General features: G+C 41.4%; 1 protein-coding gene across 2 annotated transcripts in view; it reads right to left on the reverse strand.

Moving 5' to 3' along the window:
- Positions 1 to 22,247, reverse strand: part of LOC134003222 (potassium voltage-gated channel subfamily C member 1-like) — a 35,533-nt gene that overhangs the window by 12,293 nt on the left and 993 nt on the right. Inside the window, exons 2-4 of one of the 2 annotated variants that reach the window (XM_062442357.1) lie at positions 6,014 to 6,995; positions 4,456 to 4,650; positions 3,296 to 3,424 (exon numbers count right to left, since the gene is read on the reverse strand). In XM_062442357.1, the coding sequence (XP_062298341.1) occupies positions 3,303 to 3,424; positions 4,456 to 4,650; positions 6,014 to 6,995 (1,299 nt within the window). In that variant the 3' untranslated portion in view covers positions 3,296 to 3,302. The remainder of the gene's footprint in view (positions 1 to 3,295; positions 3,425 to 4,455; positions 4,651 to 6,013; positions 6,996 to 22,247) is intronic. The other variant, XM_062442356.1, reaches the window with a different exon arrangement.

Below are 22,247 nucleotides of genomic sequence, written 5' to 3' on the forward strand. Positions count from 1 at the left end.
AAAGTGAGATTTGTGCCACTTCTATGTTACTTATTTCACTGTTTGGTTTGTTTTGTTATTGTTTTCTTTATCAGTAGTTAAAACTCAAATGAGAACACAGTAGGAACATAAGGGAAGTCAAACTGTCAGACAACAAAATACTGCTCTACAAAACTTAAAGACATTGAGACAGAAAAACACAATAACCACAGTCAACAGCAAAACATATGAACTCAAAGTAAATATAACTTAGTCCTACGCACATTAAAAAGATAAAACATCCACAGTACGACACAGAAACACAAAACTCCATAATACTCCACAAAAATACTTAATGAAAGATGTACACGTCATGCAAGAAACACACAACAAAAATTGGCACAAAAACACAAGTAATAACAGAAAAAACAGGGGAAAAAACAACAACTCGTTCACAAATACTGAGAAACGTAGGAGAGTGAGACACTGAAACAGAAAGTAGAGAGAGACAGAGAAAGAGAGACAGAACCCAACGAGACTGAGATCCTTGAAGAAGGTCTAGAGGAATGAGTGGGACTGGGCGATCAGAGGGGTCATTGACCGTTTGACCTTAGTGAGCCATGCATATTGCATCTGGTGCGAAGGAAGTCAAATGGCCAACAGTCAAATAGAAAAAACTCAAAAGCTAATAACATAAGTTGGCAAAGACATCTTATGCGTTTATCTACGAAATAAATAACAACTGAAGCACACAAGAAGAAGTTTTAGACAGCATGAGAATCCCTCTTTAAAAACACAAAGGAGATCAGTGATTTTTAAGCTCTTTTTCTTGATATTTTGTGCTATTTGCCGTCCTCTAAACCACATATTGTTTTAACTTATTGTTAATCATCTAAGTTTTCATGTAACAGCTACATACAGTGTATAACATCTAACTTTCCATGTTCTATCCACATTTTACAGAGAGGGCAGTGCAATTTGGTACAAATTATTTAAAAGAAATAAAAGAAAAAGTAAGGTTGAAAAGGTTATGTAGTTTGGTAATAAACAGCTTAACAGCACAACCTAAATGAATTGGCATGATAATTGGCACTTACCAACTAAACTTACTTAACACCATTTTTTTCTTAATATTTGTACCACCCTCCGTGTAAAATGTTCTACATTTTTACTGTTAAATACCTTCAGATTAATCAATATTTCCTGCATCACAGAATGTACACATCCTCACTATCAAATGTTAGAGAATCAGGTTTCAGAAACGGATCAAATCTCTCTGCTATTTACTGTAAGCAACAAGCTCTTTCTCTGGTGCACTAAGCTCAACACAGTGATAAAGAACAACTAAGAAACACCGGACCATTACCGGTCCCCAACTAAAAAATATTAATTACATAGTACAACCTTTCTGTAAGAAGCCCTAACCCTGATTAAGTAGTGCAGGATGTCTCTGCAGCATCACCCTAATGACTTCACCACTATGAACTCCTGATTTGCTTTAAAGAGGGATTTTTATAGCACTTAAATAGCAGTTTTTACATAAGAACCAATAAAAACTAAAGCAGTGTCACAGACCTCAAGTGAAGGGCTTGGACAGCTCAAGGCTTGCTTACCTTAGACACCATGTAGCCACTTTTCAATCAACTCTGTCATAGCGTTTGTCTGTCTGGTCGGTAAGTGTTTAAGTGTTTCAGTCACCGAGTGTAGCTTATAAACTCTTTTTTAATTTCTATCCAGGTCCCCACAGTGCAAATACAAAAGGTCCTGAACTTTGGACTACACCAGGCACTGAAAGCACAGTTACATGGTCTAGGGGACAGTATTTCAGACCCATTCCACGCTCACAGCACAGTATTGTGTTAAATCAGCGTTGCAAAAACTGATTTATACGATAAGCTAAAGGTAAGACAGCAAGTGTTAACAGTTTTAAAGTCTGCTTGTTGTCAGCGTGGCATGTTTCAGGAGGTACTATCCCTTTGACCTAGGTGACTCCGTTGACCCCAGTGACTTTGGGCCTTGGAAAAATCTCAGTTAAAGCCACAACTGTGTGTCAAAAATGGCGGATTCATTTTACATAAAATACTGCATATATACAAATTTTGAGCCTGAAATGTATTCTTGCAAAAGAAGGAATAAGCACCATTGTAGGTACAAGTCTGTTAATGCCTGAAGCTTTGATAGTTGTAGCAGAGTAACCTGTGCATGAGTACGTGTACATATTATATATACATGGATAAAAAAACTAGTGTTTTCCAAGGCAAAATATTGCTAAGCTGCAGTGTGTGCTTTTGTTTGCCAAGGTGGAGGTCCATGGGGTAGGGAGTAACACCAATAAACACAGTAGAAGAAAAAAAACGAAACAAAATTAAGCCACACACGACAACACAAACACAACACTCAGACGGCATTGAGAGGACAGAGACACAGTGTATAACATGTAAGAATGAAAAAGCCCACATACACACGCGTGATATGACACAACCTGAAGAGAGAGACAACAACAACACAGAGGCACATCAGACAACAACGTGACCCGCTGTTCCCGTTCAATCTTCTTCAGAGTGCGGTTTATTAGTTATTGACACAGGACACAATAAGTGTGTGTATTTGCACCTGTGCACGCCCGCACAGACGTGCCCTTGCACTCCTGACTGTATGCAAGTTTTAATCTCTTGCACAGACACAGACACACAAGTATACACAAAGAGTAGTAAATACTATTCATTATGGGTGTTTATCACAAAGCAATCCCATTTTCTTTCCGATTTCTTTTTTCTTTTTCTTTTACATATTATACATTGTTCATTGAGAAAGAGTGAGGTACTGTGTTAGTGATCAGGTGATTGTTGCTAAGGTCACAAAATTGTATATAAGCAAATGCAAGTAGGATACTGGGCTGAGGTTCGATTTCATTGGATGAAATACCTCAGATGATGATTCCTAAAATGCCATTTTCCATCCAAAAATAATATTCAGATTTAGGTAAGTACTTCCTAACCTTAGCTTAACTGTTGGCATTAAATTGACAGCACATTTTCCCCACTTCCAGGCACAGAGAAGACTTTTCATGAGTAACACTTAAAAAACCTCATTGGACGTGTAGACACAACACTGTGAAAATGGTGGTGTGTATCTGTGATTTCAAATCATGCATAGTGTGTGAAACTGCTTCTGTGTTAAAGTGGGTGCTGCGCTGGTGTCATGTAGTTTCTGCAACTGCAAAAACATGCTATGTCAAAATTTCTAGACTCTTTCAGTTAGAAGTTGACTAGGCTATGGGTTTTGTTATGTTTTGATGTTTTGTTTTGTTTTTTCTTTTAACTTTTGTTAGTGTTACCTCTGGTCTATGGTTTGATCCAGGAGGAGGTGGAGTTTGCATTGAGGTCCTGCTGTAACAGAGACCCTTCCATCTTATACCAATCCTCAGTCAGAGGGGAGTCTGGGCTGGGTGCCAGGGCTGCTGCCTCTAGTTTGTTGTCAACAGGGGGTGTTGAGAGTTTGGAGGGAGTGTGAGGGAGTTTGAGGGAGTGTTTTGGTGCAGGTTGGCAGCAGTGGTGGTAGTTGGATTGCAGTAGTAAATGAATTAAGGTGTCAGGTTTTCATGAGCACAAAGATGATGCATATGGGATACAAAATTAAAATAAAAAAAATAAAAAAGGAGGGGAGGGGAGGGGATGTTAACGTGTGGCACAAAGGAGAAGCAGGAGGGGAAGGTGAGGAGTTTAAGGATGGAGCAGAGGAAAAAAAGGGAGCCAATGAGAGAAAATGTGAGGCATTTTAGGGTGGGAAAGTCATCACAGGGGGGCGGGGGGTGTGGGGATGGCGGTGGCGGTCAAAATAAAAAGGATGATGTAAGACAGGAGAGGGAGAGAGAAACAGAGAGGGAGAAACAGAAGTGACGAGAAATAAATTAATGCATGGTCAACTGTCTGAGTCCAGAAGACAGAGAAAGACTTGTTTATGAGCATGAATAAATGTGACAGTATGAGACACAGAACAAAATTCACAGACGCCATGGAAAGATGGAAGACATGAGCGAGGCAGTGAGAAGAGAAGGAAAAAGGAGAGACATAGAGGGACAGAAAATCTTGTCTGATAGAGGAAATAAAATATGATACCAAGCAGTGATGGAAACCCAGACAACATGAATGTGAAGAGGTGGAAACAAACAGAGCAAAGCAGAAGTGTACTGTATATGCATGTGTGTGTGTGACTATGTGTGTATCTTTATTACTAGTTGTGATTGGAGCCTTCTATCTTTATAATAATTGTAGTTGAGGCTCCCAAAATCAGTTTTATGCATGTTCTCCCATCCAACCTGTCTTCCCTAGATGTTTGAATCTGATCTTTTAACCTATGTATACTGATCTGCATCAGCTTTCACCTTAGATGTATAATGCATATGTTTACAGTATATTGTGCCTGGCATCTTGCCGTGTGGATCTGTTTACATAAGATGTTCATGTTTATGTATCCGTCTCCTGGTGTGAAACGTACCTTTCCGCACATTCCCATCTGTGGCTCGGAATTCCCTGGTGTTGAGCAGGAAGCAGGCGCGGTCCTGTTGGTAGCGTTCCCGGGTAGGCCCTCGCCCCATAGGGCTCCTCTCGTCTGGGCTCAGCACCTGGTCGATGGTGGGGCAGTCCTCGTTAGCCAAGGCGGCCGAGGCTGCATCACCATTCTGCTTGGAGTCTAAAGGGGAGGTAAGGACATATAGGAGAAGATTAACTATATGAGAAAAGCATTAAGAAGCATCTTGTGTCATTTCTGTTTTCAAATTTGAATTTGTAAATCTTCAATTCACTGACTTTCAGAAAACAAAGCACCACATTATGTATTACAAGTTGGCATTGTTATGTCTGTTAATACTCACTAAACTGTAACAATAAAACATGATAATCACAGGGAAATGAAACTTCCAAATATTCAAACACAGTAATATAGAGCCACTATAAACCCAAAAGAGAGTACCAGTAATTTTGATAACTGACTTTTTTTTTAGGTCACTTGAGAAAAAAAATACCCATTATTTGCTTAATATAGCATCCCAGATTACATATTTGACTTGCTTTTCCCATTAATTCTCATCATAAATTTAAATTTTGGATGTTTTTTGTTGTTAATCGAATAAAACTTTATCTTTTTATCATTACCTTTGACATTTTACAGACCAAATATTTAATTAAAAAAATACATTACATTTACTATATAAAAGCCTGAACTATGAAGTCCACCCTGTAAAACTGTCATGTATGTTGAGTAGCAACTATTCAGATCAGGAATGATTATTACAGACAATATATGTTGAACTGCAGAGCAGTCTTGGAGCCAGTTGCCGACATTTAGACATATATGACTTCCTGCTAAAACAACTTAAGACACAGCCTGAAAGGAACCTTTTTACATTGGAAAAAAGCCAAACAGGCAGGATGTAGTAAAGCACTGATGAGAACAATATTTTCTTTTTCACTGATGATCAAGGCAGTAAAGTAATGCATTAAAGGTGCATTATTGTTCTGTGTCACTGACGCCTGGTGCTGCAGTGTGTAAAGGGCGAACAAAGAGCCAGATTGCCTCTCCTCCTGGTTTTAATGGTAATGCCGGCAAGAAAATATGTGAAGTCAGTCCAAATTGAGATGCATTAAGCTGTTTTGATAGATAATTGAGTTCATTTCCCTTCCATAGTGTTTGTTCTTCACTGACAGATGGGTGCCTTAAGGCAACTGTGGACTTACCAGTTGATCATAAATTACACATGAGTTCTGATGGGCTAGTGATTTCTCCAGGGTGGATCCAGAATCAACTATGCAACACTTCTTGATAGTGCTCCTACTTCTTCCTCTTGTCACGCTAACCCTCCATCCCACCTCTCTAATCACCACTGTGCAGCTGCCATTATTCATATTTCCCAGAAGAATATTAATCAGTTTAATCCAGTTCCCTATGATTGAAAAACCGTAAACCATATAGGAATTTAAAAACACAGTTTTTATTTCGACAGAGTTGCAATTTGTTCTCAGTTGATGTACTTCACATGTAAAATAAATTATCTCACCTCTGTTGATCTCTATAATTTCTTCTTGGGCGAGAGGACAGTCACCCCCCATGCCTCCAGACCCCATCACTCCACCTAGGACATTTCCCAAGATCCTTTGCGGCGATGCGGTAGCCATTGCCAAGGCATCTGGCTTGCAGTAGTTGGGGGACCCTGGTTGGGGTGCTCGTGGAATGTGTTTGTTCTTCTTTTTGGGCAGCTTTTGTTTGGCCATGGCCAGGGAGTAGTACATGCCGAAGTTGTTGACAATTACAGGTACTGGCATAGCAATGGTCAGCACACCAGCCAAGGCACACAGCGCACCCACCAGCATCCCTGACCACGTCTCCGGGTACATATCTCCATAGCCCAGTGTGGTCATGGTCACAACGGCCCACCAAAATCCAATGGGGATGTTCTTGAAGTTGGTGTGGGCACTGGCAGTTGGGTCATCTGGGTCGGCGCCGATTCTTTCAGCATAGTAGATCATGGTGGCGAAGATAAGGACACCAAGAGCTAAGAATATGATGAGCAGGAGGAATTCGTTGGTGCTGGCACGAAGGGTGTGGCCAAGGACACGGAGACCGACAAAGTGGCGGGTCAGCTTGAAGATTCGGAGGATACGGACGAATCGGACGACACGGAGGAACCCCAGGACATCCTTGGCAGCTTTGGAGGACAGACCACTCAAGCCCACCTCCAGATAGAAGGGCAGGATGGCGACAAAGTCGATGATGTTGAGGCTGCTTTTGAAGAATTCCAGTTTGTCTGGGCAGAAGATGACTCGCAGAAGGACCTCAATGGTGAACCAAATGACGCACACACCCTCCACATATGTCAACCAGCTGTCAGTCACCACCTCGTATACAATCTCCTCACGGGTCACGTTGCCCACCGTGACGTTTTCTGTCTTGTTGAGGATGGTGTTGAAGGCCTCATGTGTCTCCATGCAGAAAGTGGAGATGGAGATGAGGATGAAGAATAGAGATCCAAATGCCACATACTGGAGGAAAGGAAGAAAACAGAAAAAAGAAAGATAGGAAGAGAAAGGAGAAAAGAAAGCAAGGGAAGGAGAAAGAGTTAGACTCATCAGGCCTGACTAAATTATATCTGACAGTCATATATGATTGTGATGAACAATGAAACCCATAAAAAGACATCTGCTGTCAGTGTCATTTCATACCATCTGCCTTCAGGAAATGTTCACCTACTGTGATTGGAAGTCATAACAAACAGTTTTGTAACAAAGGTCAGGGTTGTCATACCCTATATTTCAAACGTTTTAATTATGAATTTATAATAAACAAAGAACAAATTCAAGATATAGACAGCCTCAATTACCTGAGATTTACAGAAATTATTTTAGACCTATCCCTCACCCAAGAGATGAGTAAGGACCATGGACCTGATACCAATTAGACTTCAGGTCCTGCCTCAGTTTTTTTGGGTCCAGGTGGACCTCTTAAGACCTCTAATCTACTATAATGAAGAGGAGAAGGAGAAAAATGTATGAGAAAGGAAAAGAAAAATCAGAATGCATCATAATCCTGTGAAAAAGAGGGAAAGAAAACCATGGAAACTTGACAGTATTAATTGACCTGTTTGTGGTGACTGATCATCTTTATACTACAGTGCAATAAATGATTAAGGTCTTAGTTGCAGGTGTTTTAAGTAACATCACCTCATCGTCACATCACATGAACCCTAACCCTAATCCTAACCCTAACTCTAACCACATCATCTACCCCACATGAACTGACAGAGACTTGAAAAGCAATATTGTTGTTGCAAATGTGTTCAGACTGACACAGAAAACACTGGAACATTTTTAAAATGAAAGGGTTTGATCAATAAAATTTAGACTTTATATGGGTTAACTGAACAAAGAAAACATTGGAGGTGAACGGAGTCTGACCAAACATCTTACAAACCACCTCTGTTAGGATATTTTGGAGTAACTGCTTACATAAATTATTAGTTGACCTGCTTATAAGAACATTTATAATTTATAATTTCTTGTCAAAAATGTGTTGTCTTTAAAATGTACTTGAGGTTTACACGAAAAGAGGTGGTAACAGTTACTGGGTACGAAACAAGACATTATGATATTTAAAATTCTGGCGTGAAATTGAAGTGTTTCTATTGTCATTTTTGACATTGTCTCTATCCTCTTCCACCCTCTGAGAGTGTTGTAGTGTAGCGGCAACCTTTCTACACTACAATGTCTTTCAGCTTCATGTGTGCTTGTTCACTTCCAAAACTTTGTCCACACTGTGAAAGCAAAACAGAATGAGTTGTAACACAGCCCCACCGCAGAGACCTCCCCTGTTTTCTCAGTGTGTTTATTTTACTGTCATGTTTTTTTTATTTTACTGAGGCAATTTTCTTAGCAACATCCAAATGTGTGATCTGCAAGCATCATGTCTATACTGTATATACCCAAGCCTATTATGACAGCCCAATTGTCGCAGAATTACAGTAACGTGATAATACCAGTGTGTGCGTGGCTACAGTTCAATCTTTCCCTGTTGCGACCTATTCCTACCAGCCCTGCGGTGTATTTATAGATGCAGTATACTTTGTGCTTCATCAAATAAATAATAAAACACAGACATGGCCTGAAGAGCAAAAGAGAAAGGTAATTCATAGTTGAGTGGAGCCCATATATATAAGAAGCCTGAGTGCCCTCAGTGTATTGTGCGTGTCACCATGTATTTTTGACATTATGCACTTAAATAATAACAAGAGCAACATACTTAGGAGGTCTTTTAACTAGTATAACTAGTTTAAGTTATTTTTATTGAAAAGGTCTTGGTTTTCTCGCCCAGCTTTTCTCTGAATTGAAAATTGGATGAGAGCCTACACATATTTTCTCTAAGTGCCTTCGTGATGGAAACAGACTAAGCAAAAGACTTAAGACTCTGAGCCAGTGTATTTATTGAGGAGATTAGCCGACAAGCATTTAGCCAAATAAGTGACCTTCCAGGAAAGTCAGCCATAAAACTGTGACCATTGCATTAGTAGGTAATGCTAAGACATTCAAATCATATGTTTTTGAAGAAGTATCTCTATTTCTGATTTTCCATCTTCTGTCACTTTCCTCCCCCTCCACTCTCTCCAGCCTTTTTTTCCCTGTCCCCCTCTCATCCTCCTCCTCTTCCCTTTTCCTCTTCCCCTTCCCTCTCCATCTCTTTCCCATACCTCTTTTCTCCTCTGCTGTGATTCTTGCTAGTCGGTGTCTGACCTACTTTCTCAGATTGCTGCAGTGCTCTCCCCCTCTGTATCTAGAAAACACACATATACTGAGGTTCTCAATCACCCTCCTACCTCTACCCCCATACCAGCCAACATGTCCCAGGGAAGCAGGATAGCACCGGCGGGACCTGCTCAGGATGCTCCCTCATTGGCTAAGCACCAGAGAGCCTACAAATGTACAAATCAGGGCAACGCGGAGAGTTTTGCCCTGAAGTGTTATGCTCTTATTCTTTATGTTACTGTTGCCATTATTCCTTACGATGACATTACTGATGTAAGTAATATAAAAACAGTTAGACCGAGGAAATGCACTATTAAAAAGTGTGTTGTATATGTATGCAAACAAACACACAAACCTACTGTAAGTGTGCAAACAGAGAATAGTGCCAAAACTACAGCAACATAATATCTTCTATGTAGGCTAAACAGGTGGAGACACAGGAGGGGGTGGACATGTGGGAGGGAGACCAGACGATGTGGATCCATGCGTGGAGAGGTACAAAGAAAAAGTTGAAGCAGTCCAGAAGAAAGGACTGAGCATGATAAAAAACATGAGAGGGTCTGAACCGAATGCCAAAGTGATGAGCATTAAGCTACAGCACCATTCAAACACTGACAGAAGGAGCTATCCTGAGCTAGGATTTTCAAAGCTAAGCTGAGGTGCCTCATCGTTCTGATGATCTCTACGTGATGTGACTGTGTCACGCAAAGAGGACTTTTAAAAAAACAAGGAAGAGGACAAAAAGCACGACAGAAATGATGAGAGTAAGGAAAAGAAAGAGAAGGACACTATCAGGAGACGGAAGGCTAATAGTAAATGACAGGCCTGAGACAGAAAAGTGACTTCTGTTAACCAGAGGGACAGAGGGATTTCTCTGCGTCTTTTTCCTGTGTGTAAGGCCACAAAAATATCTTTTCTTTTAAAAAACTCGTCAAGCCTTTATGTCTACAGTAAAAGAAAATGGATAAATCTGAGAAACAGCTGCTAATGACATCTGATTTGAGGTTACAAACAGAGGATGCTGCATGTGGTGTAATGGACACTGTAACAGCCACAGTGGATGTATCCTTGTTAAGATTTGCCAAAAAATACTTTTTAAGCAGAAAAGATCAGTTTGAACTAAAATCCACACAGCATCCAAATGTTTTTTTGTTTCCTGCTGCAACAAAATATTTGCAAGACAGATTCAGGTAATCGACAGTGAGGAATACTGAAAAAAGAAGAAAAATCAGCTGTTGATACAGTATAAAATAAAAATATATCTACAAACTAAATGGATTAATTATACAGTGTTTAGCAGATTGTTACTCAGGCTGTGTATTTGTGAATCTATCTTCTACACATTTTTAATATCTGAAACAATTTTGGCGGGAAAAAAGGCAATAATACTCAGACATGACAGAACTAACACACACCTACACTAAAACAATATTTTCTAAGCATTCGGTCTTTTCTTGTCTTGCTGGTGCTGTGTGAATTTATCGAGGGCACAAGAGATTTGTGATGCAAAGCCTCTCCTGATTCGCACATTCGCCCTCTCTTTAAATTAAACTTCTGGGGTTTTTTTGCTGTTGGGAAATCTCAAACACTCAGGAAATAACACATCTGTATTTCAATCTCAAAATGTGTTTGAAACCAAAATATAAAACTTGTAAGACTCACTAGTGACATCTGAACCTATTTAACCAAAGATACATTCAAGTCTGAGGAGAGCTCAAATTACTACTGAGTAACTCTTAAAGTTAACAGGCAGCGCAGCATTAACCAATAAGAACTGCTGTAATTAATTAGTTAAAAGCTACAGTACAGTACTGCTATTTATAAAACAATGGTTAATGCAATGTTTCTGTAATTAAATGAAACAGTATTTCAAGATGGCGGAGCACAGTGGATTACATTGTAGATTTGAACATCGAATTAATATTGATCAATCCTTCGCAGCAGCCAATCCTTTTTAAATAAGCAGCAACATGTTAAGCAGAGATCTATTGTGTGTGTGTGTGTGAGGAGTCATAGTAAAGCGCCCCCAGTCGCCCGAGCCTTTATGAAATGCACTCATCATCACAGGTGCGCACGAGTCTGTGTGTATACTTACATTCATAGGTCTGTAAACATGTGTTGGCGTTAAGTGACTGGCACAAGTGTGGACGTGACTCATAATGAGAGAGAGACAAACAGCCTATGGGCACAGGGAGGTGTGTGCGCACGCTTGCTGATCACAGATAGCGAGTGGTAACTACATGAGCACCGCATTGAGGTGATGGAGAGGGATGGGCAGAGAGACAGAGAGAGAGAGAATGAAAGAAGTGGAGGAAGATGATGATAAAAGGAGGAGTAGCAATCCGTCACTTAACACTTATTTATTTCTTCGGGCACTTTGTCTCTATGTGCCCCCCCCTCTCATCTCTCACCTCTCTGCAACCTGAAGGTATGTATATGCATGTGTGTGTGTGTGTGTGTGTGTGTGTGTGTGTGTGTGTGTGTGTGTGTGTGTGTGTGTGTGTGTGTGTGTCTGCTCTGAATAGATATGATTCAGAGGCACACTGTAATATTGGTGTGCAGCCTAATGCATTGAATCCCCTACAGTAAAGCTACCATGTGTGACCTTCAAGGCCTGATAGAGTCCCCCCTCGCTCTCTACACTCTGAAATTAGATTTGGAAAGATCATCAACATAAATTTAAAAGAGCGGGAGTCAGAGACGGAAGAGAGAGAGAGAGAGAGAGAGAGAGAGAGAGAGAGAGAGAGAGAGAGAGAGAGAGAGAGAGAGAGAGAGAGAGAGAGAGAGAAAAGAAAAGCGAATGAGAAAGGAGCCTTTGAGAGACAGAGAGAGAGAGAGAGAGAGAGAGAGAGGAGAGAGAGAGAGAGAGAGAGAGAGAGAGAGAGAGAGAGAGAGAGAGACAGAGAGAGAGAGAGAGAGAGAGAGAGAGAGCTATGAAAGGTGGTTGATGATAGAAGAGTGTCGATTGTGTTTCAGAGGATGAATGAATAAGAGTGAAGGAATGGAGGGTGAGGAGGTGAGGAGATGAAAAGATGAGCGGAGGAGAGAAGACAATGACGTGAATCTAACCAATCCAGAGGAGAGAGAGAGAGAGAGAGAGAGAGAGAAGGGGGCAACAGAGAGGGAGAGTGCAATAAAGAGATAGAGAACAAGAAAGGAAGAGGTGTTGGGAGAGCATGAATGTAAGTGATATAACCAAGCAGAGATTGTCGGAGCTGATATTAACCCTGCAGGCATTTTTGCATGCACAGCGGTGTGCTGCGCTCCTCCTTAACGGGACCCTTGTGGTGCTGTGTTTACTGCGGCACCATCCAGAAGAGCTTTATCATTACAGTATTACCACAGCCCTGCCTGGCTCTCTGTCACCATGACAACCACTGCGTTAGCCTCTGCTTTCAGGCACCAAGGACAGGACTGAGCCAAATACTGCTCCTACAGCTGGCGTAAATGGCTGCATGTAGCCAAATTGTGAACATTCGGACCGGCCGCTGATCGCTTAATAAGAGATTAACATTTGTCAGGTCAAAGGTGAGTGACCTTGACAGAGACGTAAAGATAATTAACGGACGTCGCTTGTTATTAATGGTGCTTTTGTTCCATGTGCGCTGACGGTGATGTTTGATGAGCATTCGTATGACGAACGGCGCCCAGTAAGTGTGTGAAGTCTTTCCCAGAGGGCAAAGCAAATGGTCGACCACTGCTGCAGAGTCAGCAATGATAAGAAGACATTGAAGGATGATGTGAAATCTGCACATGAATGAGGCATGAAAAATGAACATTTAAATGATGTGAAATACAGAACGCTCTCCCGAAGGGCAACCCGAGCAATGGGGTAAGACTGGGATCCGGTGATTAATCTATTATCTTAGGTGAATGACTGTGGCCATCACTCAGAGACTTACAAAGTAGCCACTTAGCGTGCAGTGTGAGTATAACCTTGGGGTGGGTTAGAGGAATAGCCTTCACTTGTACCATCATCATCATCACTGCTGTCATTGTGACTGTTATATTCTGAGGAATGCCGCAGAGTAATGTTGGAATCGAAGGTTTGGCCACTTTAAACTAAGATTACCAAAAAAAAATTTAAACCTAACAGGCAAACACTCTTCAACAAGACAACTAAAATGTCAAAAGAGAGAGAGTTCCCTTTAGGGACATGGCATGTGAAACGGACAAGCAGGAAAACTGAGTGGAAAGGCAGAGAGAAAGATGAACAGAGAAAGAGAGAGCAATACAGAGAGAATGTCTTTCACTTTTTTTCCACTGTTGTATTTTTTTTACATGCTGAATAATGAATTACTTTGATGGGTTTCAGCCGTTTATGGGAGGACCACGACCTCAAGGTAACTTCATGTGAGTTTAAGTTAAGCTGGCACGACCCAAGAAATGTGTCTAACAATGTTAACCACAGTTACAGCATTCAAACTGGTATTCTGCCACCAAAGTTCACTAAATACAGTTTATTCCACATGGATATAAACTGACTGCAATTTAATTTAGTGCTGCAATCAACATCATTCATCTAATTAATCATTTAATCAACTGTTAAAATACTGGGATTTCTGGTGGAGATCCTCCCGCTGACCTAATTCTAACTGCAACTCTGATTACACATCATCCATCCACTTACTGTCACGTCTTTACTTTAAATTTCTATCAAATTAAAGGAATAGTTTGACATTTCTAACCCTTTCTTGAGGAAAGTTAGATGACATGATTGGCAAACAGCATATAACATGTTAACTGGTGAGCTGGTAAACATCAAAATATTACTTTAAAGCAAAATTCTAGAAAAATGTGTTTAAATAGTCAGAAAAAACAACAAAAGCCAACCTAATTTATTTATGTGAAAGGTTTGATGTTCAGTATTTTGCCTTCTCATTTAGGGGGCTGTTATCAGCAGATGGTTGGTGTTTTTATTTAATGATTTGAATATCAAAATTAGAAATAAATGTTGTCATCAGACAATCAATTAATGATCATTTCAGTTACATTCTTAGATTTAAAAAAAGTATGAAATTGGCTTTGAATGTGGCGGCTCTGGCTTTGCAGAATAGTCTAAATTTCAAGGTGCACTAATCCAGTGGCCCCTCAGCTCATTTAAAATAGGAGATCCATGACAGCTGATAATAACAGATTGACAATAGGCAGAAAACAATAGCAGGGGCAATATCAGGTTGTTATGACCCTCTCCTACCCTTTCTGTCCCTGAGGACCTGCGACTATGTCACACCCCAAGGGAAATGTAATCAACATGAGTGGAGGACGTTAGTGCGGCCCCAGAGTCCTCTCTGGCTTGATTCATGACAGGTGGTTAGACAGAGTCCCTGCTAGGGGTCACCTAAGACCAAACTCAGGACACTGCGGGAAAATGGAGGACAGGACAGGTGAGGCATGGTAAAGAGTTGTATTGGTAGAAATAGATGTTGGATGAGCATAGAGTGCAAATATGGGAAACACACATGCCACATGCTAAACGAGTCATCAAACAGCTGAGAGCGGGAGGAGATGAAGGAGGGGGAGCGATGGAGGTTGCACTGAACTTAAGAGATATAATTAGCGTCAGCGCTGGGTAATCCTTGCATATATTTTAGAGAGCTAGAAACACTGAATCTGTGAGGTCAGCGCTCATGGAAGTGATCAAATTTCAATCACAGCACAGACTTCTGTTTCCGAGATTCCCTGAATGACTCAACTCCTTGACACGCCACAGTTGAATCAGTAAGCTCTCCTACACACACACACACGCTATTCAGTCGACGCGTCACAGTGTCGTATCTGCTCTGCAGCGCTCAGCCCCCCCCCCCCCCCCCCCCCCCTCCTTTGTTCCACTGCAGTCCTGTCAAACATTTCTGAAGACAAACAAATACGGTGTGGAGGTAAGTGAGCTGTACATATGTCCTTTCCCTCTCATCTGCTTTGTATTCGGTCCAGATTACTGCAGCATACGATGTGTGCTCGTCCTTACGACGCAGCCCCCTCTTTCTCAGCCGATCCTCCCTCTTTTACCCCTCTCTCCACCTGTCCTCTCCTGTCCTGCTTGTATTGTCGGAGACAGATAAAGCAAGTTTGGCAGAGCTGTCCCTGTTCTATTACCTACGATGACTGACTGCTTTCATGCCACCTTCTCCCCCTCCTATTTTCCAACCTCCCCCTCCCTCCTTTCTCCCTCTGTGCTTCAGTAACTATCCGTAATCTACCTCATAGCTCCGTGATAAAAGAGAAAATGAAACGTTATGGGACATGCACAAAGGATTTCTTGGTGAACGAGAACGCTCCAATTGTCAACCTTTTGAAGCCAATCTGTTCACAGAGTTAAACAAATAAATGTAAAGTTGTGAAGCGGCTGAATGTCCTGAACTCAACAGACCCCCACAGGACGTTCTGACACATTTCTGTTCAAATCCAATCCACTCCCAAATCAAGACGGTTACACGCTTCTCTGGATCACGTTTCCATTTAACATGGTCATTCAACAAAGCACGGACTCTGCCTTCACTCCGCTGCCACTTGAACAGGAGGGACAATCACAAGGAAGCAGATGGTCACGCAGGAATTGTCCCAGTGACGCCTTCCAATGTCATCTTCCAAGGGAATGAGCAGGGATCCAGTTTGACTGTTTAAGTGCCAGAAGGTAACGTCACATGGCAAACCACGCATAGACTTTTACAACAGCTCAGTAACTATCACCAGATTAGTTTTGCATAAATAAGCGCCGGTTTTGACTATCAATTAATCACTTTAAGCAAAAATTAGAAAACTTCACTGGTTACTCAGTTACTCAGCAGTTACTCAATGAAACAATTGATTGATTTTGGGTTGGTCCAGCAAAATCAAATATTTTAAGTCGCCATCTTGGACAATATGAACTTGCAACAGGCATTTTACAGTATTTTCTAAAAGTTTACAGTGTAATCAATTACTAAATCAGAAATAGAATTATCAGTTACATTAGTAATGCAAATATTTGCTATTTGCATTTATTTCATGTGTCACCTAATTAATATTCAGCTACTTGGTTTATGCTATTGTTATACACGTGTTTGGGAAGTTGGATGCGTGAAAGTGCTCTGCAGGGTAACACGTGGAGGCGTGTCAAATGAAGTGATTTATCGGCGTGCTGTAAGTGTGAACATTCAGCAGGATGGTTTATGGGCAGCTACACTTACAGAGTACAGGCCATTGTGTAAAGGTGAATGTACTGAGAATGATTTATGTTCAGTCAGGTGTTTGAGAGGGTCAAATGTAAGGGTGTTTTCACACATGCACTGTTTTAGTCTGCTTAAATCAAACTCTGGTTCGTTTCCAGGCTTGGTGCGATTTATCTGGGCAGGTGTGAGCACAGCAATCCCACCAAAACAACCACACCAAGGTCCTTAAGAGGTGGTGGCCTTGGTCCAGCCCCAAACAAATGCAGATGAGTGAATTTAACTGTTGCTAACAATTAGCTGGAGAATGAATCGAGGTCAGACTTGGACTAGTGGACCAGTGGACCTCCTTCAGGAGACTTCTCCCTGTGTTTACATTCTACCACCACCAATGAGTGAAGTCAATGTTCTCACATGGCTTGTGGTGATGCATTTTGTGTGAAAAGAAAGTGAATCAAAGGGAAAATCCACCAAGTTCACCAACTCATCAACTAATCAAACCAGAGCAAACAAAACACCCTATGATTGTTGTAATGAAAGTGGTTCAATGTGTTTCTACACCACGTTATGCAGTGAAATTACTTTTGATTCAGCCCCCAATTAAACTATTTTTCTCTGTCAGTATTGTCACGCTATCTTTGTGTTTGTTCATATACATGTGTGCAGTTTGTGTGATTGCTGTACATTACACGATAAATTGCCCTCTCGCATGATTTTACAAGAATTGCCCCATTTAGAGAATTCAGACTCCCGCCGCTGTAATCGGCCGTGGCAACCTCAATCATGCTACTGTCCTGAATCATTTCAACAGCAAAACATAACAGCAAAATGTACAAGGTTTACCACAACATCTAACTAATTGACTGACTGTACAGTGGTGCAGAGTGCTGATTCAGCACTTAGTACAAAACCTTGTCAGGGAAAATTCAAACAGAACATGATACATTTATCAATCCCAGGCACATGAGAGGTAAGTGGACTAATTATCACGCCCCTTCCAGCAGCCACTGCTTGGATAAGAACAGTTTACCTGAATAAACTTGGTGAGCACTTAAGAATATCCTCCTCTATCCTTTTTCTCTGCAAAGATGGGGTTTGGTGCTTATGCTCTTTTTGAGACTCTTGTTTTCTAAGTATTGCTTATGTGCTGAATGGTCAAACAAGTACAGAGTCTAATTACTTCACTAGTAAAGGAGGAATAGATTTTTGACCAGTGAATGAAATTAAGGCCTTCTGGGCTGCATCTTTGCTATTTTCAGATGCAGCCCACAGGGAGAGCAACGAGAATGAAAGTAGGAAATAAGCCTTTCAGCGGTTTGAATGGAAACTTGGAAGCAAGAATGCCAAACCCCACTGCAGATTACAAGTTTAATACACACTTAAAGCGTTGACTGCCCTCACCACTGTCCTAGAGTCAGTGATGATGTGATACTGAGCTGATGCTTTGATACTTTAATGGAGCTCCTTTTGTGAACCGATATGGCAAAGAATATTTTATTGCACCCCCTTTATGACAATAAATAAAGTGCTGGGTGTTATGTTAACTTCTCCTGGAGCAATGGGGATACACAACAAATAACAGGGCAATAAGGCGAGGGCATGTCCAGGGGTTTGCTCTGATTGGCTGGGACTTGCGCAGACAATACAGTCACCTTTACCACAATCCTCATAAAGCTCCAACCAGAGTTGCAAGGTATTATACACAAAACTACACAGCTGTGGTACAAACAAAACCAGTGCAAAAAAAATCTCACAAGACTATGCAAATTTAGAAGTGACCTAGTATGCACAGTTGTAAAAATGAGTGTCTGATACAGTTCAAATCAAAACAGTGGCTAATTGGACAATTTGAAATCTTTCTTTTGTCTTTCCAAACCTACAAAGAACTCAGTGTCTCGGTCACTTCTCCCTTAAAATTGTGATGCAATATCCCTGACAAAAATGGTAATCTCAACCAAACCCCAAGCAAACTTTTTTTTAACACAACACCCTATCTATATATACACTAACTCTTACCAATACATCTGTTTTTTTTCTTCTTTTCTTTCTTCTGTCCGGCACAGTGATTTTCTACCCAGAGACAACCTGTTCTGAGGCCGTCCAGCGCGGTTGCAAGTCAAATTTGTGTTTATGACAACACTGTGCGCTCCAGCACTATACACAGTGGAAAAGAACAGCAAACAATGAACTACAAGATATGACCTTCAGGGAAGAGGGGGGTGGGGGGGGCTCGGGGACAGTTGAACGGGACAGAGTGCTGTTCCCCCCAAAACGGGCAAGGATCAAATACAGGCACACAAGGTTCGATTTGGAAAAGGGGCAAAGGGGCATCTTGTACATGCTGAGCTACAAATGGTGCTTTGTCAGGAGATTGCTGACAAAGACAACTGTGTCCTTCTGGTGCAAAACTGGAAGTGACCAAAAAACGCAGCTAAACCTGTGGGATAGTGGGACTAGATTATAGGACGGAATCCAGATAATCAGCAGTAGAATTAATACTGATGAAAAGAGGTTAGTTAATAGAAAATTCAACATCTTATAATTCAATTAATTTCCCTCTCTTATACAATTATGTTCAATTTGAAGCATTTGTAGAACTGCATACAAACCTGACACACTGAACAGCAGTGATGGCATTTCACTAATCATTTCAGTAATTAGATAATCTCGGGTTTCCCCAAAAAAATTAAAATTAAATTAAATTATATTTTAGAAATCATAATTTCTTCCCCATTTTAGTTTAGTACTATATATTAAATGTGCTGAGTGACGGGTGCCTCCAACAAATGAGATTACCTCTGGTTCAATAACACAACACTGACAAAACAATAACCACGGTTGATTGATATGGTGAATCCTCAGTTATTCAATTACAATCATTGTCACTGAAGCAGATTAGAGTTTAAAACAGGCAATCGAAACAGTAGAAAAAACATACACAAAGGGGATAAAATGGGTCACGATACCATATCTGTCAAACATAATATAACAGCTCCAAGTTTTCTTAGCTGCACTGAAAGATCTATGTCAACCAGGCACGGATCAATGAGGAAATCAGATGCAAATCATATTGTATAACACCTCATCAAACTGAAACATATACATCCATAAATTTTGTCAATGGATTAACGCTTGTGTTACAGTCCGACGGAGTAGAAGCAGCCTGACTGCCTGTAAGCATTCTCGGATTTTGAGAGGTGACAGAGAGTGAGAGAGAGAGAATGGCTATAAAATAACAGACAAAAAGAGAAGATAATCAATAGAATATCAATCAATGGGCAGGCAGGAGGGCCGGGGTAGGAAGATTGGATGGCTAAAGCCTTCAGAGATAATCGAAGATGCTAAGACAAGGGTCCCCACCCCCATCATGCAATGTCTTTCTCTCTGTGGTTGTCACCTCCTCCCTGTTTATCTCGATACCCCTCTTCCTCGTCTCTCTCTTCCTACTTATCCCTTTCAGGCTCCCCTTCAGTCCCTTTTCCCCTTTATTTTCTCTACACTATCTCACCCCTTCTCTATTTCCCTCGCTCGGCCTATCCCTCTCACTCTCACTCCCACCCTCTCCACCTCTTTTTCTCTTACTCTGGTGCCCTCCCCTCCTCTCTCTCTCTCTCTCTCTCTCTCTCTCTCTCTCTCTCTCTCTCCCGTGTCTACTGCAGCAGAAAAGCCAGCACAGACAGCAGCATGTGTGTGTTTGTACATGCGTGTGCTACTACGGTACATCCACGAGCGAGCCTCACACGATCATGAGCGAAGGAGGTGAAATAGAAAAAAAAAGAAGAAAAAAAAACACCCATGCATGCTTGTCGAACGCTCTGATCAAAACATTGATTGCTGATGTGTTACATCACAGCCATGCAAACAAAACCCCTTAAATCATTAGAGTAATGTCTCTCCTGTCTTCCTTTATTTCCTCCCGTCTCCCTCTTCCTCCCTCTGTCTCCCTCTCATCTGTCTCATTGTATTTCCACATCAGCGTCTCAGGTTTTTTTTTTCCTGTCCTAGTCTCTCTCCATCTCTCTGTCTTTTCCCTCCACATATAATTTGCATCTCTCAGGACCGATAGACCAAAAGGTTCTGCCATGATGGGCAGGATACTTTTAGAAAGAGCGAGGGAGAAGGAAAAAACACGAGTGATCTGGGTCACATCACTGTTTGACGTATACTGTTGCATATTAGACCTACAGAGAGAAATGGGGCTGCATTTACCCACAAATAGCGCCAGTGTTGTGCGGGCACCGAGATGAATCCCACCTGCTACCTGCTCTGTACTCTGCATAACCCCAACGTGGCGTAACAAGCGCAGCTATCTCCGAACATTACGCTGAATGAATGTTAGTTTTTGTATGATTCATGAGATCTTGGCTGCTGTAACAAGTGGATGTGGTGTTAAAACTGTACATTACATAATATACAGCATTCGAGCAGCCTGGCAGCAGGTACAGTAGCTTGTATCCAAGGTATGGCAAACACTCTGCTGTCTCCTCTCGCTGTAAGATCATTCAGAAACCAGCACCAAACCCTCGTACACACAGCTCCTTTGTTTGTACACACATTTGAAGCATCTTTTTTGTCATAGCTGATTTGATCATCCAAACCCTGAAGCTGTCTCCCTCTAATGCAACTTTTGGACTGCAAAGAACTACTCCATAATGTTTGGTTGCATAAGGTAAGGGTAGGGGGGTAGACAGGGGTGGGAACATGATAAATCAATCTGACTGGGATGAGAGTGACAGAGAAGAACTTCCTGCCTGATCCCAAGTCCAGTGAGAGCACAGAGACATATCAGGTTGCCTGATCCAGACTATCTGTCCATCACAGCCCACCACTTTCTTCTTCCGTTGGAGGGAACTGAATCCAGATATGTGGATCTATACCAGGTCCCAGCAAATGAGATGTGTGTGCGTTTGCGTGTAGCTATTGTCTTCATCTGTGATTATTAAATAACAGATGTATTGCTGAGTGTGCAGTGCATCATGTTTAAGAGTTTAAGAGCTATTATCAAAGTGATGGCATGACTGCCTGGCCACTGCAGGTGTCTGCGGACTGTCTGGTTTTGCATGTGCACCTACAGCAGCCTATGCATGCATTCCCACACACACGTAAGAGAAAAGGAGTGCTAACAAAAGCACGGCCCAGGTGCAAAACAGGGATGATCATACTACAATACTGGATACACAAAGACAACGAAATCAAAGCAGCAGTGATCAAGCAGCTGGATTTGTCTGTAACTGGAGGGTCTGAGAGAAAAAAGAACCTCAAACCCTGCTCTGAAACTGTTTTCATTTACCACAGATCAAAAAAACACAGTCAGGGGTACTTGTTACTCATGCACCTGTATGATCAAATACCATCACGCGTTTGCTTTTAAGAGGTAAAGTGGTAAATCATTAACTATTTACATGAAAACAATAAAGGGCATCCAAACATAGGAGCAAGTTGCGCGTAATAGCAATAAAGCCCGTGCGTAAAAGCCATGTAGCATTCAACTGGGACAGGGGGGCTGACAAAAAAAAACAACCAGGCAGATTGTAGCGGTACCAAGGGCAAATGTGGGAAAAGACATGCACTTCAACACGACGTTTCGATGTCGTAAGAGCCTCATCGCTGCAGCGCTACAATAAATAAGAATAACATGAAATACGGCGCATTGATGTGCATCGTAAACGGACAAATATGACCTAATGAAGGCGTTTGGATGCAAGGGGCGCAGCGGATACTGCCTTCACAGACAGATATGTATTAAACCTACTCAAGTTTCAGAATATGGCTATAGGAATTATGATAGCAGTAAAAAAAGGTATTCAGTGGGAATCCAGCTCTTCTGAAATGTCTCATATATCAAGTAGCA

The sequence above is a fragment of the Scomber scombrus genome, chromosome 21 (assembly GCF_963691925.1).
Source record: "Scomber scombrus chromosome 21, fScoSco1.1, whole genome shotgun sequence".
NCBI lineage: Eukaryota > Metazoa > Chordata > Actinopteri > Scombriformes > Scombridae > Scomber > Scomber scombrus.